We start from the raw sequence: 17,247 nt of genomic DNA on the forward strand, positions 1-17,247 counted from the left end.
AAAAGTGCCCCCATATCCACCTTCCTCATATTTATCTAGGTCTATATAAGGGAGCTGAGGTCCAAGTTTCTCTGCGATGGGTGTTCCGTTTTTGAGAGATGGGGCAGGGGTATATCTGTGTCTGACTCCAGGCTGGACCGTGTCTCCTTCACAATTAAACTACAGGAAGAAAGCCACATCTCTTGCCTCTCTTTGCACAGTATGGACACCGGCTGTGGATCCAAAAAGCCTGTCTACACCTTTCTTGCACGGTGTGCCATGTGCCGTGCGTGGTAGGTCAGGTCTGGCGACAGGAGCGCATAAACACACCAAGTGCCGAGAATGGGGATCTGCTGAAGCTCAGCGAAGAATCTGGATGATGATGGTCCCTGTCTGGGTCGCGGAGGAGTCCCCTAAGGAACACTTAGGTTTGTTGGGGCTGAGGGGAGGTCGGCTAAGAAAAGGAAGTCAGGATTGGAGCTTCTAGGTTTTTGAGGGTTTGTGTGTGCATGAGTGGGGGAGCAGTTTGGTGCCCGACGCCCCCACCCGCAGAGACTAGGCTATAAATAGCACAGCAGAGCTCCGCCCCCCCCCCCCCCCCCCCACCAGCTTCTCTCCTCCCGAGCCGGCGCTGTGCCCGGGGCGCTCCGGGAGGAGGGACGAGGATCCGGCGCTGGGGCGCAGATACTGACACCAAGGGAATCCGGGTGCCCCCCCTCCACACCATGCGGGCCCCCAGGAACCTGGCTCCGCCACCTCGGCTGCCCAGTGGCCACGGCCCCAATCTTGGCCAGGAGGAGATTCTGCGGACATTCAGGTATCTATCTGGGCGCACAGCCTGGGAGGGGAAAGAGCAAGGAGTGATGGGGAACATCGCAAGGGCAAAAGAACCCCCCAATTCTCCCTCCACCCATTTTAGGGCTCAAATGCAGGCTACTTCCCTCCCCCCACTCAATTTTTGGGGTTGTGGCAAGCTAAAAGAGGTTAGGAATGAGAATACATGTGTGACTGTAGGGTGCATGTATGTAGGTGGGTGGCGTTCAGCATCCTAGAAAGGGGGATCCCAAGTGTGGATAAGAAAAGGGGGATAGAGGAAAGGTCTGATAAGCCATGGGGTGAGGGTGGGGGTGCGGACATCCCTGCGCGTGCACGAACGCATTTGCACGCGCGCTAGTCCTTCAGTGCGTGTGCACCCTTCCCACCTCCTCAGGCATGCGCTGCGGGGGATGGGCCAGCTCAAAGGCATGAGTTAGAGGAAGGACTGTATGCCGTGAAGATCTCCCCCACCCCACGCTGGGTTCCTGCATCGGTGCCTCAGTTTCCCTGCCGAATCTATCAATAAGATGTCTCTCTTGCAGGGATCGGCTTCGTCACTGAGACCTCAGGCCTCTGTCAGCTACCCCCCACCCCCCACTCCATACCCCTAGCCATCCTCGGCAGGTCTCAGCCCCAGCTCCATCAGTGCCCTCGCCCCAGCCGCAGCTATGTTGCACACCGAGGGCCACGCTCTTCTTCGGGCGGTGGGTCAGGGTAAGCTACGCTTGGCCCGTTTGCTTCTGGAGGGAGGCGCCTACGTGAATGAGGGTGATGCGCAGGGGGAGACTGCGCTAATGGCAGCCTGTCGGGCCCGCTACGACGACCCCCAGAACAAGGCACGCATGGTACGCTACCTCCTGGAGCAAGGCGCGGACCCCAACATCGCAGACCGCTTAGGGCGCACTGCGCTCATGCACGCTTGCGCCGGGGGTGGGGGCGCTGCGGTGGCCTCGCTGCTCCTTGCCCACGGCGCAGATCCCTCAGTCCGAGATCACGCGGGCGCCTCGGCTCTTGTCCACGCCCTGGACCGCGGGGACCGCGAGACCCTTGCCACACTGCTGGACGCCTGCAAGGCCAAGGGCACGGAGGTCATCATCATCACCACCGATACCTCGCCCTCGGGCACCAAGAAGACCCGGCAGTATCTCAATTCTCCACCATCCCCAGGGGTGGAGGACCCTGCTCCCGCTCCTCTTAGCCCGGGGATCTGCACGTCGCCTTCGGAAATCCAGCTGCAGACCGCAGGAGGAGGAGGGCGTGGGATGTTATCCCCTCGCGCCCAGGAAGAAGAGGAGAAGCGGGACGTATTTGAATTCCCTCTTCCTAAGCCCCCCGATGACCCATCCCCTTCCGAGCCGCTCCCTAAACCACCACGCCATCCCCCCAAACCACTCAAAAGGCTCAACTCCGAGCCCTGGGGCCTAGTGGCCCCTCCTCAACCAGTCCCACCCACCGAAGGAAGACCGGGGATCGAGCGCTTGACTGCCGAATTCAATGGCCTGACCCTGACCGGTCGACCCCGTCTTTCCCGACGTCACAGCACCGAAGGCCCAGAGGACCCGCCCCCATGGGCGGAGAAAGTGACTAGCGGGGGTCCTCTCTCTCGCCGAAACACAGCCCCAGAAGCTCAGGAGTCTGGTCCCCCTTCAGGGCTGAGGCAGAAACTGAGCCGCATGGAGCCAGTGGAGCTCGACACTCCCGGACACCTTTGCCCTGACTCGCCTGAGTCCAGTCGCCTGTCCCTGGAGCGCCGCCGATACAGCGCCTCCCCGTTGACCCTCCCTCCAGCCGGCTCAGCTCCCTCTCCGCGCCAGTCCCAGGAGAGTCTGCCAGGGGCAGTATCTCCGCTAAGCGGACGGAGGCGGAGTCCGGGGCTGCTGGAGCGGAGGGGCTCAGGGACGTTGCTCCTGGACCACATCTCGCAAACGCGGCCGGGTTTCCTGCCCCCTCTCAACGTCAGTCCCCACCCTCCCATCCCTGACATTCGCCCTCAACCCGGAGGTCGGGCGCCTTCGTTGCCTGCCCCTCCTTATGCCGGGGCGCCAGGCTCCCCCAGGACCAAGCGCAAATTGGTGAGACGCCACTCCATGCAGACTGAGCAGATCCGCCTGCTAGGGGGCTTCCAGAGTCTAGGTGGCCCTGGGGAGCCAGGGCGCTGAGAGAAGTGAGAGGAGCCAAGGAAGGTGGGGATTAGGACCTTAATGGAATAGGTGGGAGAACCAGCTCACACACACACCACGAACATAGGGATCTCTTGCATGTGCTCATGGGTGCACAGTGCACCCACACATGGTTAAACATGTGTCCATAAGCACAGTACTCTTATTAGCAAGAAAGAATAAGTACTCTATTTACTGGGTATATAGACACATGTATTCATGCCCTGGTCATTTCACATGCATATGGGATTACTTGTGTACCTGCGGGCACAGCACATCAATAAACAGATAGGGCTAGGGTCCCAAACTCTCTTGCATTTGTTCAGAAGCAGAAGCAGTAGGGAACCTTTACTTACGGGCAGTCTCCCATGTCTTTGCCCTCCTGCAGAAGCAATCCCTCGCTTTCCATGTATGCCCTGCAACACAGCCTATCATGATTTTGCATACTCTGCTCTCTACATGAACATCCCAGCCCATTCTCCAGGTCTTGCTTCTTTCTCCAGGCCTGGCTCCTTATTCACACCCCGCTTCCAACCCCAACCACTTTTCAGGATGTCTTTTTCACTCTTCTTGGGGGTTCCTGGAGCAACCCCCAGCCTATGTTCTGCTGCTGTCTTTACTGCTCTCAACTTCACTTCTCAACTTCCTGCTTTTTATTCCCACCCTGTTCCTCCAACAACTACAACAGATTGTCTCATTTTCCCAGGGGGTGGGTCATGGGCTCTAAACTGCTCTTCTGTCTGTCTGAGCTTATGAACACCCCCACGGGTAGAGGTGGGGAGAAACCCTAAACCACTCCTCTCTCCACTTGACATATCAAATAAATGTGTTCAGAAGTCTCTGTTTTGTCACTTCTGCCTGGAGGTGTGGGTATGGGGAATGAGGAATGGGGAGGGAGGGTAATACTAACTTATAGCTATAATTATCCAAGGGATACTTAGCCATTCCAGCCACTTTCTTTCCAAGAAACCAACTTTTCTATAGAGAAAAGACAAGTGTCCTGTGTCCTAAAGGTTTTAAGGCATTCAACAGGATTTCATTTCCACCAGTTTCCTCTCTGTCCAACCTTGAATCAAGATTCCTACAAAGAGTTCCTCCCTCCATCATCAGCAGATATATCCCAGTAGATTAACTGTCTCTTTTTCAAACTTCCTATTTCTTGACCACTCACAGTTTTTAGTCAGGGTCTAATTTTCATTTCACCAAGTGTGTTTATTCTATTTTCTTCTACTTCTGGCCTCTATTTCCCCATCTTTGATTTCTGAGCCACCGTAGGAGAGATGGGGGGAAGCAGTTAATATAATCTCACCTAAGTAAAAATGGCCCAGTGACTACATGATAAAGGGTATGTCGAATGTGTGTGTGTGTGTGCATGTGTGCAAGTGTGTGCATGTGTGTGCAAAGTAATCAGAGGAACCCAGTCTGACATGTTATAGCAACAAGGGTAATTTTCTTAATTCCCCCAACTGGACTTCTCAGTTTTCTAATTTTCTGCATGTATCCTAACTCTTTCTCACTCTAATGGAAGGCAAAAAGACTTGCCCATCCCACTATCTCTTATTCCCTTCCCCTACTTAGAATAAGTGAAATCAGAAATTTACCCAACAATGTGGCATAGTAAATAGATAAAAAATATTGGGAATCAGAACACCTATGCTTAAACTCTGAATTCCACTTTGCCATCTCTTAGCTATTTAATTTTGGGCAATTTATCTAGCCTCCCTCAGCATCTGTTTCCTTATCCCTAAAATAATAAAATCTAGTGATTGTGATTGTAAATAAGACATGCATTACAGTACATTGCATAGTTTATGTTCATTAAATGTCAGTGTCTTTCTTGCCTTAGCTCCACCACCAATTGCATGTGATGTTGGACAAGTAAAATTACTTCTCTGAGCCACAGTTTCCTCACCTACAATCTGTAAAATGAAATGGTAGGACAAAATGATCTCTACTCTGTCTGCAATTCTCCCCAGTCTTGCATCTAGGCCCATTTTTTTCTTCAAGCCCCGCCCCAGGATTCTGGCCCGCTTTCTAGTGCTTGCCACAGGACTCCCAAAGACGCGCCCAAGCTACGCGTCTGCCTTTCAGAGGATACGCTTTTCTCTTTGCAATTGGTTCTCAGAATCTCCACCCTCCTCAATAATTTGCCTATGGCGGAGTAGTAGCCCTCCAGCTCCCGCCCCGTCACTGGTGATTGGCGTGGGACCTAGCTCGTCCCCGCCCCCACTTGACTGAAGGTTCGGCCCTGGCGCCGCCCTCAGTCCCCAGGCGCTAGCTGACTGGGGTGGTTGGGACCGTTAGCTCGGCAGGCTGGCAGGCTCCGGGGCACTACTCCATTGGCGGCCGGGATGGAGACGATGCGAGCGCAGCGGCTGCAGCCTGGTGTGGGCACCAGCGGGAGGGGCACTCTCCGAGCGCTGCGGCCCGGAGTGACTGGGGCTGCGGCTGCCGCCGCCACACCCCCTGCGGGCCCCCCGCCTGCCCCACCGCCTCCCGCACCGCCCCCGCCGCCGCTGCTAGTGTCTGGGGCCCCAGGACTGCCCCTGCCCCCCGGCGCCGCCGGCAGCCCGGCAGTGCTGCGAGAGGCCGTGGAGGCCGTAGTGAGGAGCTTCGCCAAGCACACGCAGGGCTATGGCCGAGGTGAGTCTGCGGGTCTGGCTTCCTGCGCGACACCCTCTGTAAGGGAGCCTTGCTCCCACAGCCCTCCAGATCGCTTTTCCTGGCGTGGAGCCCGCACTTGCATTTCCTTTTGGGGAGTTTCCTTCTGGGCTACGCACACGCACAGACGCACACACTCATACACACGTTTAAGCCTCCTACCTCTCCTTCCCTTTACTGAGTTATTAATATATTCTCCAGGGACCCTTTTTCAGATACAATCCTCTTTTCTTCCTAAGCTTTTCTCCTTTAGAAATGGAATTCCTCCTCCAGCTTGATACCTTAACATCTCTCTGCCTTTGAGAACCAGTCCCCATTGTGTGAGATCCTGTCTTTTATTTCAGATCCAATTTCTCATCCACACCCTCTCAATCTTTCCGCTGTGATCTCTGCAATTCTGGACTCCCCTGTTAATTTGCTCCAGCTCCTTAACCTTGACTTTTAAATTCTTTACTTACCTTCACTCTGAAATTTCAGTGCAACTTCAGATTTACTGGGGAACTAGGTAGTGCCTTCACAAGTCACTTATAGTAATTGTGCATTTAAATCCGGACCTGTACCACTGAGCTCACACCAGCTTCCTGTGGCTTAGCACCTTACTTTGGTATCTTGTTTAGTATGGAGACTCACAACTCCAGCCTTTCTGTCTGGCTCTGTTTTCCTGGCCCTTGCCCAGGAACTGAGGATAAATCCCAGGCCTTGGCTCTTTCAATGTTAAATTCTGTGGAAATGAGCCAGGTTAGAAACTCTATTTCAGTTAGAAAACTTCGTCTTAAAGACGTCTAATTTCTTTAAAGAGGGATGTGAGGGTTTTCTCTGTTGTTTTTGTTTAACTAGTGTAGTTTCCTGTCTGAGTTTGAGTTCCAGATTTATAGTGTAAGTAATAAGGAATATATAGTGAAGGGTGTAGAATACAGAATTTAAGCCTGGAATTTACAAGACATCCCTTCTGTCTCCTTGGCCAGGTCCTGTTTGACCTGGAAGTGACTATATCTTTAACTTTCTAGTTTAACAATAATGCAGAGAAAAGTTACAGGGCTTTTCTGTAGATTTTCTTTTTTTAAGAAAGTTTAGTGAAAAGAGCACACACAGGGTTTGGAGATCTTTGTCACTTACCAGCCAAATCTTTGGGAAAGGGACTTAATCTCACTGAGCTTCAGTTTCTTCAAGGGTTACAATATGGATTAACTGAGACATTGCAAATGACATGTAACCTAAAAATGATTATTATCTCAAATGTGTTGGTTCATAGTTCCTCAAGCAGAACATGCTTCACTTTTTCCCACTCTTAAATCCTGATAATGTAAACCCAAAAATTCCTATGAAAACAGATTTTTAGAGCCATTTTGCTATATGTGCCTATGATTCATTTATCTTCAATTTCCCTTTGTTCTTCATACAATTTGAACTCCTGTTATAAGACAGGAGCTCTGCTAGGTGCTGGGGATACAAATGGATGAATCTGAAACTCATAAGGACATATTATTTTTCCAATGTAATCCCAAGATTTAACAAGGCTATGTGATGGAACTGCTGTTAGCTACTATCCTGCTGCTTCAAGTCTCTAAGTCAAGATCAAGGGAAGATCTTTGCCTCTGGGCACAGGAGTAGCCTAGAGTGGTCACACTAAATCTGAAGCCTTCCTCTTGGAAACTTGTAGGCATTTATTCAAATTGTAGAGGAGTACACCCTTTTTCTTGTCTGTGTTACCTGGAGAGCCTCTGCGTTGGCTCCTAAACTGGGCATCCTGTAAAAACTTTCATTTCCTTAGCAAGGATGAGGGAACAAGGGGATTGTGCTGATAAAGGGCAATTAGTCAGGCTTCAGACTCTGTGGTTGATTTTCTTTCCTATCTCCCCACCTCCCATCGCAGTCTTTCTTGTTATTCTTGAGTTTCTCATTTCCAGTCTGGGTGTCCAGCCAGTACTTTAGGAGAATCTGGCAGATAGTTCAGCTTCAGGCAAGCAGAATCTCTGCCCATTTGGCTCAGAAGTCCTTTACCACATGGAATCACTTATTCTGCTTCATTTCTTAGACAAAGCTGCCACTGGCATGTACTCACATACCCTTGTGACTGATGGCATGGTATTTGGGGGAATGGATGTATTCCCCTGAATACAATTTACTTTAGCCTCTGCCTAGACAATTCATTCCCTCATCCAGCAATGCTTTACCGCATCATCTTCAATTAACATCCTTCATCTTCTTCCTGAATGCTCCAAATTCACCTTTTCCAGTCAGTCTTTAGATCTACCTTCACTCACGTGGAATATCGGTATGTATGTATGTATGTATGTATGTATGTATTTTAAAAAACTCTCCTGTCCTTTATCTGCCTCCGTCACCCACTTACCCAAGATATACACATAGCTCAGTATTCTGTAGGATCTTGATAAGTTTGTAGTGCATGGGATTTGTAATCAGAGGACCTAGCCCTGTTAAAAAGTTGGCTGTATGATCTTAGAGAAGTTGCTTAATCTCTCTATGCCTCATCTGTTCTCTTCATTCATTTAACAAATATTTATTGATCACCGGATGCAGTGGTGCACAAGGCAGATACTTAGTCCCTATTTTGATAGAGCTCCCAGTTCACATTACAGAGCATGTATAAAGATTAATGGTGTAATAAAGCAGGCCAGCCCAATACAAAGAGGGTTGACTTTGGAGCCAAACAAACATTGTTTCTAAATCCTGGTTCTGCCACTTCTGGCCTGTTCCTTAACTTGCTTACTTTTTGTAAAATGGGTATTATAATACTTATCCTGATAGTTTTGTGTGGATTAAATGAGACAACAAATATAAAGCATGTAGCACATGGTACTTAGTGTGGTTGCTATTATTGTGCGTTTGGAAATGCTTTGGAAACTACAAATGATATGTATTGTTCTGCATTGCCATTTCCTTTGCCCCCTTTTTTCTATGGCATATAGTCTTTCTCATGTTCGACATCTGGCAATCTCTAAACTGGCAGGATCGAGTAACTCACTTCCCTTGCTCTGTAACTGCTACATTTCCCTCTTCAAACCTGTTGTTTTGGAAGTATTGCTATCCTTTTATGTTACAATATGGCTGCATGATTGGAGATTTTGCCCTGCTATTTCACTAAGTTGCACAAATGAATCTTGTATAGTATTTTCTATTTAGTTGCTCCTTTTCCTCAGAATCACAGACAGCTTCTTTTCTGTAAGACTGGAGTTAAATGGGTTGGGCCGAATATTTCCAATTTTTGGAAATGCAGGATTAGTCCCTATATTAGTTTCCTGTGGCTGCTGTAACAAATTATCACAACTTTAGTGGCTTAAACCAACAGAAATTTGTTCTCTCATAGTTCTGGAGGCCAGAAGTCCAAAATCAGTATTACTGGGCCAAAATCAAGGTGTTGGCAGGGCCTTGCTCCCTCCAGAAGCTCTAGGGGAGAATTCATTCTTTGCCTCTTCCAGCTTCCGGTGGCTGCTGACATTGGTTTATTACTTGGTTTATTGCTGTATCACTATAATCTCTACCTCCATGACTCCTACTCTTTGTCAAATATGCCTCCTTTTTTTTTTTTTTTTAAGAGATGGGATCTCGCTGTGTTGCCTAGGCTGGACTGCAGTGGTGCAATCATAGCTCACTGCAGCCTGGAACTGCTGGGCTCCAGTGATCCTCCCACCTGCCTTAGCCTCCCAAGTCACTAGGACTACAGGTGCATGTCACCACACCTGGCTGATTTTAAAAATTTTTTGTAGAAACAAGATCCCACGATGTTGCCCAGGCTGGTCTTGAACTCCTGGCCTCAAGTGATCATCCTGCTTTGGCCTCCCAAAGTGCTGGAATTATAGGCATGAGTCAGTGTGCCCATCCTGCCTCCCTCTTATAAGGACACTTGTGAATGCACTTAGGGCCCACCTATATAATCTAGGTAATTTCCCCATCTCAAATCATTTAAACCCATCTGCAAAGTCTTTGCCAGATAAAGTGACATTCACAGGTTCCAAGGATTAGGACATGGACATTTTGGAAAGTGGCATCATTCAGTCTACCAGAGTCCCCTCCCAAAGTCACTGTTACTTTGCAGTCTCTCCTTCCAAAGAGACTGTGCACCATAGGCTATTTAGGGGCAGATGTGCCTTATAAATATTGAAATAGGAAATAGATGAAATATTGTTAACCACCTTCCCTATCTTCCATAATAATGTGAATAGGGCCAGTCTATTCTCGCCATCCTATGTGATCAAGGAGACTCTTTTTACTCACCTCTTAATTTCATTATCTCTTTATTCCTGCTTCCCCACGACAAAGTTGTATTTATTATTATTTTTTCTTTTATTTTTGTTAATTACCTTCCTGGCAAGATTGTATTTATCTTTATGATATAAATTTTTTACTGTAGTTTCATATATTGTTTTAATATTTATTATCCTGGCCAGGCACAATGGCTCATGCCTGTAATCCCAACATTTTAAGGCCAACGCAGGAGGATTGCTTGAACCTTAGGATTTGAGACCAGCCTGGGCAACATAGTGAGATACCATCTCTACAAAAAATTTTTAAAAATTATCCAGGCATGGTGGCATGCATCTTGTAGTCCCAGCCACTCAAGGAACTGAGGTGGGAGGATCACTTGAACCCAGGAAGTCAAGGCTCCAGTGAGGTGTGATTGTGCCCCTGAATTCTAGCCTCAGTGATAAGAGTGAGACTTTGCCTCAAAAAAAAAAAAAAAAAATCTTTTAGGTTAGGTGCAGTGGCTCACACCTGTAATCCCAGCACTTTGGGAGGCCGAGGTGGGAGGATCATCTGAAGTCAGGAGTTCAAGACCAGCCTGGCCGACATGGCAAAACCCCGTCTCTACTAAAAATACAAAAATTAGCTGGGTGTGGTGGCATACACTTGTCATCCCAGCTACTTGGGAGGCTGAGCTAGGAGAATTGCTTGAACCTTGGAGGTGGAGGTTGCTGTGAGCCAAGATCATGCTACTGCACTCCAGCCTGGGCGACAGAGCAAGACTTTGTCTCAAAAACAACAACAACAACAACAAAAAAGTTTTTATTTTGGCTGAAAATGATCACTACCTCTCATTCCCATCCCGTCCACTTAGACGTTCGTATATTTTATCTCCTAAAGGCAAAAACTAAATTATTGTCTTTTTTGTTATTCAACAGCAGGGTATAAGCACTGAAATATTCCTATCTTGGTCTTTCTTGTGAGGGACTTTGAGAAAACAATTGTCAGAGGTGTATATCTCAGTTATTCCTACCCTCCCACCTTACTGTTCTTTAGCCATCTTTATGTAAACCATTATATCCATGGTTCCTCACTGAAAATATGATAAAAAATGTGGGTGCTCCACACGTACACATGCACAAATACTCACTTGCACACAGACACATACATAATTTTACTTTAGGAAGCTTGTGAACCTCCATGAAGCTCAGCTATGGACTGGACCTTGGAGCCTTGGTTAAGATTCCCAAATTGGAAAGAATATTGGCCCCTGGAAATCTAGATTTATGCCCCAACTCTGCCATAGCCGTGTGACCTCAAACAAGTCTTCTGTTCTTCCTTAGCCAGTGTTGGACTAGATGATCTCTAAAGCTCTTTCCAGTTCTAAACATGAAGAAGTCTAGAAGCGTTTTCAAATGCGGATCACAATCAGTTGCTTTTTTCTTGACCACTTTGCCCAATTATCATTTCATACTCACATTTCTAAAATCAAGACTCCCCATGCCCCTTGGCATTGAGTAATCATTAAAAAAATGGTTCTCTAGTCTGTGCGAAGAAATGTTTAACTGGATAGAGACTGAACATATGCTTTTTAATGGGACCTTCCCAATTATGGTGGTCTCCTCCTCTTCCTCTTTATTCCAGTATTCTCCCTGTTGTGTGCATATCAGGAGAGCTGTCACCAGTGTATTGTGCTAAACTGTCTCAAAGAGGGAACTGGAGCTAAAAAGATCTCATGGAGAGAATAAAGATGGCTGAGCTTTCTGGTCAGTATTGACCCTTGAAGAGCCCTGCCAAAACCAATGGAGGGAAAGAGAGTTTTCTTTTTCCTGCTGGATCTTTTTGTGTAATTTTTAATTTTAATTTTAATTTTTTTTGCCCATGACACAGCCTCAGGAGGTCCTAATGACGTGCCCTCATGCTGTCTTTTAATAGAAGAATGAGCATTCTTAAAAGTCAGTTAAATGTAGGTTATTAAAAAGAGTTTATGCTGCTTCTCAAACTCAGGCTAGTACATGGGTGTTTGTTTCAGTCACAGAGCAGGCGAGATAATTTATTATTGGCCGCTGATTTTAAATTCCTCGCTTGCTGGGCGTGGTGGCTCACGCCTGTAATCCCGGCACTTTGGGAGGCCGAGGCAGGTGGATCACCTAAGGTCAGGAGTTTGAGACCAGCCTGACCAATATGGTGAAACCCTGTCTCTACTAAAAATACGAAAATTAGCCAGGCATGGCAGCATGTGCTTGTAATCCCAGCTACTCAAGAGGCTGAGACAGAAGAATTGCTGGAACCTGGGAGGTAGAGGTTGCAGTGAGCTGAGATCGCACCACTGCACTCCAGCCTAGGCAACAGAGTGAGACTCCAACTCAAATATAAAATAAATTCTTTGCTTGCAGGAACTGTGTGTTATTCTTTTCATGCCCAATGCTTAGAATAATGCCATGTACCTATTAAATGCTCAAACTTTTGCTAATGTGTATATGACAGCCATGAAAATGTGCAGTTCAGACTGCCTGCTGCAGGGAGCATAACTAACAGCCTCAGCCACTGCCCATTCTGGGTCATCCATAATCACATTTGCACCCCAAAGTTGCACATTTGCATCTATAACCACATTTGAAGGAACCACGCTTCCTGTAGGCTGCTCCCAACCAAAGACCGAGCACATTAGGGGTATTAACACAGGCAGATCCTGGTGAGATATGGGATTCTTTTGGGATGAGGACTTCTCACTGGCTTAGCCAAATCTTTCTTAAAACTGTACTGTAGCTGGGCGTGGTGGCTCACACCTGTAATCCCAGCACTTTGGGAGGCCGAGGCGGGTGGATCACGCACTCAGGAGATCGAGACCATCTGGCTAACACGGTGAAACCCCGTCTCTACTAAAAATACAAAAAATTAGCCAGGTGTGGTGGTGGGCGCCTGTAGTCCCAGCTACTCGGGAGACTGAGGCAGGAGAATGGCGTGAACCCGGGAGGCAGAGCTTGCAGTGAGCCGAGATTGTGTCACTGCACTCCAGCCTGGGCGACAGAGTGAGGCTTTGTCTAAAAAAAAACCAAAACAACAACAACAACAACAACTGTACTATAGTCTGAGACTGTCATATCTAGACCTTCTTTGCCTCTCTTCCACGGTCATCAGATCTTTGCTGTGCTCAGAAGGCTCTCCCTGTCTTCTCCTACTTCCTCCCCAATAAGTCTCTTGCAATTGCCTATCCCATCTTGGTGTCTTCTTGGCAGATCTGAACTAAGGAAATATGAAAGAACGAATGAGCCTTTGTTGCAATTAAGAGTAGGAGAGGAGAGGCCAGGCATGGTGGCTCACGCCTGTAATCCCAGCACTTTGGGAGGCCGAGGTGGAGGAGTAGCTCTTTGGGAGGCCACTTGAGCTCAGGAGTTTGAGACCAGCCTGGGCAACGTAGTGAAACCCTGTTTCTACAAAAATTACAAAAATTAGCCGGGTGTGGTGACATGCACCTGTGGTCCCAGCTACTTGGAGGCTAAGGTTGGAGGATCGCTTGGGCCTGGGAGGTGGAGGTTGCAGTGAGTTGAGATTGCTCCACTGCACTCCAGCCTGGGCAACAGAGTGAGATCCTGTCTCAAAAAAAAAAAAAAAAAAAAGGAGAGTGGTCAATATGTTGCAAGATATTGGAGAGCATCTGTGATAATTTTTTATTATGAGGTTTTAGCTAAAACTCTTTGAAATGTTTGGAACCCTAGAGTCAATGTGATCCTTTCTAAAAGCAAACTGATCTCATCCCTCTTTTTTTTTTTTTTAATTAATTATTTTTCCTTGGAGCTGAGTTCAAAAGAATCCCTCCTTCTTTTTAAAGTCCTCCAATTGCTTCCTATTGCTTTAGGATAAAGCCAATACTCTAACATGGCCTAAAAGGCCCTACTTGGTCTGGTCCCTGCCTTCTCTTGCAACCTCATCTTGCATTACACTTCCCCTCACTCACTCTTTCATAGCCACATGGTCTTAACTCCCTTTATTCATCATGTTCCCTGCTGTCAGGAGCCTTTGAACATGCTGTTCTTTATACTCAGAACACTGTCCTCTCACCTCTTTCCTAGTGAATTCCTAGTCATACCTGAACTTAGATATTGCCTCCTCAGGGTAGCTTTCTTTGACCTTCTTAACTAGGTCAGATACTCCGACATCTATCACTTCTTTATAGAACTTGATCACAGCTACAATTTTACATTTGTTTGAGATTTGGTTAATATCTCTTACCCTCTTTACACTGTAGGCTACATAAGGAAAACGTAGGGGATGAGAGGAAGTGTTCTAGAATACAATGTCAGGTCTGGAGTTTGATTTTAGCCTACCTACAACTAATAAATTAGCCATTTACTGTTTCATGGATGCTGGCAGAAGTCAAGAGACTTCAAGATTAGAGACAAAGGAATTTATTATTCATAGCACAGCAAATAGCATGAGCATCGTGTTTATATTAGTTCTCCTTGCCTCCTCCCAAGTCCAATGCAGAAGACTCAGGTAGATACTTGCATAGGCCATGGGTTGCTTCACAACAGAGGAACACTTACAGAACCCGCAGCTTGGGGAACTTGCCATTTTACAACAAGCAGAAGCAAGCATGTTCTTTATCTGAGTGAAGATAGTACCTCATCCCTCGATATTTCTTGCTGCAAGCACGGTCCTGAAAAATAGCCCAAGTAAAGAGCAGTCAGGGTTTTGCAATCTTGCCATACCTAGCAAGATGTGAAGGAGCATGAGAGACCGGCCCATGGAGGAGTGCTTCTTTTTAAAGTCCTCCAATTGCTTCCCATTTCGTTGCTTCGCATCTCACCATATAGTTCCTCCAAAAATCATTTATACCCAGGTAAAGCCCCAAAAGAGTTCTCTCCCACCTCCATACCCTGGCTTCTCTCACTCATAGTATATACATAGTATTCTGGGTTGGAAAAGGAATCTGGCAATGGATGTGCTCACTAGAAGCACAGGCTCGAGAATGGTTATTAGGGCTGTATTTCCTTGAGCCAGCAGTATTGCATAAAAGAATACTCATTGGAACCAAGACTGCTTGAGTTTGAATACTCAAACTGCTGCTTTCTCCTGGCATAACCTTGGGCAAGTTATTTAACCTCTCTATACCTCATTTCCCTCATCTGTAACATATGGATAGTAAAAATATCTGCTTCATAAAGTTGCTGTGATTAAACACTTAAAGCAGTTACAGAAGTGCTTGACATACAATGTGTTCAATACATGTTGGTACTTATTGTGGTGGTTATTATCATCCTGGGCCAGCTAACAATTGTGGAGTAATCTACTTGTATTTCATCAGGCAGTGATAATGGTCTGCTGACATTGGGAACTCTGCCTCCAATATTTAAGTTATTCTAGGACTAAGTTAAAATGTGAAGTATTCAGATTGGAGGTGGGAGTGAAAAAAAAATTTAAATAAAATAAAATGTGAACCAGAAAAGTGGTGGAGGAGGGCAGGCATACTCTGGTCTTTCTAGGCAAATTAACTTAATCACAGTCTAGGTTTATTAATTTAAATGCTTTTAAATGGCAATAGGTAGGGAGCTAAGGGGCTGACTCTTAATGTAGGTACAGGTTACAGATACTGTATTGAAGTATAGCACCACTTGGAGTGCTATACTTCACTCGTTGCTGAACTTAACTATTTCTCTTTTGTAGTGAATGTGGTGGAGGCACTTCAGGAATTCTGGCAGATGAAGCAGTCCCGTGGTGCTGACTTAAAGAATGGGGCTCTAGTGGTTTATGAGATGGTTCCCTCCAACAGCCCTCCTTATGTCTGCTATGTCACGCTGCCTGGGGGAAGTTGCTTTGGGAGTTTCCAGGTAAGAGTTGTGAGGTGGCATTAGCAAAGGTAAATGCTTAGATGTTAGTAACGGCTTTCTCCATCACTTTGGCCATTAAACTGCCTGAAATCATATATTTGAGGACCTAAAGCAATTCTGGGAAAATTATTCTGGCAAGCATCTGAGACCAATTTGACCATAATAGAACCTCAGTAGCATGCTTTCCTTTCAAGAACTCAAACGCATTTTGAATTTGAGCAGTTATGAATATCCCCTTGCTCAGTATATCCGACTACCAGCATCCAACCCATGTTCCAATCTGGCTTCAGTTATTGCATTCCAACTATTTTCCATCTCTTATTGAGGATATAGAACAATATTCTTTGCCTCCAGTACTTTTTCATAGGCAATTACTAAATAAAGCAATATTGGAGTTCTCCTAGAGGTCAAATTCGGAGGGACTATGTATGGTGGGAACAGTACTCATTTAAGAGTTAGGAGATCTAAATTCATATTCCTCTGAATATCAATGGGGCAAATCTCTGGGCCTCACTTTTCCCATCTATAACATGAAGGAGATAGGTTAGATGATTTCTGAAGTCTTTTCTACTACTAACATTCTACAATTATGTGAAATACCTATGATGATGGAAAGAATGGTTGCCATTATGAGGTAGTGAGAAATTATGGACTAGTATGAATATTCTTATCAAAGATGGATTTTTTACATTGCAGACACGGAGGCAGCCTTCTGAAATGTCAGTTTAAAACTCTGAAATGGAATTTAGAGAAAATAATAAACACCTTTGTTCTGCTTTCCATATGGTTTGTATAACCCTTAGACAAGGTTAAAAGCCCTGCTGTGTGTCTGCATAGCACCTTGAATTTCCCCTATCATATCACTTATTACAACATATCATAATTGTTTGTCTCTCTTAGTGGACTATGTTCCAGAGAGGCAAAGATTGTGTCTGTCTTCTTGTTAAATCCCTACCACCTATCTTAGTGCCTACCAGATAGTAGGCAAATATGTCTGTTGCATGAATGAGTGCCATTGCAGCTTAGTTTCTGCCTCAAACAAAGCAGTCCTAAGGAAACTTCATTTCACATCAGGTGATGAAATTTTTTCCCTTAGAACTGCAGTCATTTCAGGCCTGGTGCGATGGCTCACACCTGTAATCCCAGCACTTTGGGAGGCCGAGGCGGGCAGATTGCGGGGTCAGGAGTTTGAGACCAGCCTGACCAACATGGTGAAACCCCGTCCCTACTAAAAATGCAAAAATTAGCTGGGTGTGCTGGCGCACGCCTGTAATCCCAGCTACTTAGGAGGCTAAGGCAGGAGAATTGCTTGAACTCGGGAGCCGGAGATTGCAGTGAAAATAACTTTAGTCATTTCAGAGAAATAAATATATACCCAAGATGATGAATGTTTATGCTTCCACTTGTTTTTTTGAGATGGAGTCTCACTCTGTTGCCCAGGCTGGAGTGCAGTGGTACGATCCTGGCTCACTGCAACCTCCACCTCCTGGGTTCAAGTGATTCTCCTGCCTCAGCCTCCCCAGTAGCTAGGACTACAGGTGCTTGCCACCAGGCCTGGTTAATTTTTTTCTTTTTTCTTTTCTTTTTTTTTTTTTTTT

General features: G+C 46.5%; 2 protein-coding genes across 4 annotated transcripts in view; both read left to right on the top strand.

Annotated features, from left to right (window-relative positions):
• Positions 1-357: 357 nt before the first annotated feature.
• Positions 358-3,793, top strand: ANKRD34A (ankyrin repeat domain 34A). The gene is made up of 3 exons (XM_023198638.1): positions 358-407; positions 589-796; positions 1,338-3,793. Exon 3 carries the CDS (start codon positions 1,464-1,466, stop codon positions 2,952-2,954), a length of 1,491 nt encoding a protein of 496 aa, XP_023054406.1. The 5' UTR covers positions 358-407; positions 589-796; positions 1,338-1,463; the 3' UTR covers positions 2,955-3,793.
• Positions 3,794-5,195: 1,402 nt separating this feature from the next.
• Positions 5,196-17,247, top strand: part of LIX1L (limb and CNS expressed 1 like) — a 22,429-nt gene continuing 10,377 nt past the window's right edge. For all 3 annotated transcript variants that reach the window (XM_023198641.2, XM_023198640.1, XM_023198642.1), the window contains exons 1-2: positions 5,196-5,597; positions 15,486-15,649. In XM_023198641.2, coding sequence (XP_023054409.1) covers positions 5,306-5,597; positions 15,486-15,649 — 456 coding nt within the window. In that variant the 5' untranslated portion in view covers positions 5,196-5,305. The remainder of the gene's footprint in view (positions 5,598-15,485; positions 15,650-17,247) is intronic.

This window comes from Piliocolobus tephrosceles, chromosome 1, assembly GCF_002776525.5.
Source record: "Piliocolobus tephrosceles isolate RC106 chromosome 1, ASM277652v3, whole genome shotgun sequence".
Classification (NCBI taxonomy): Eukaryota; Metazoa; Chordata; class Mammalia; order Primates; family Cercopithecidae; genus Piliocolobus; species Piliocolobus tephrosceles.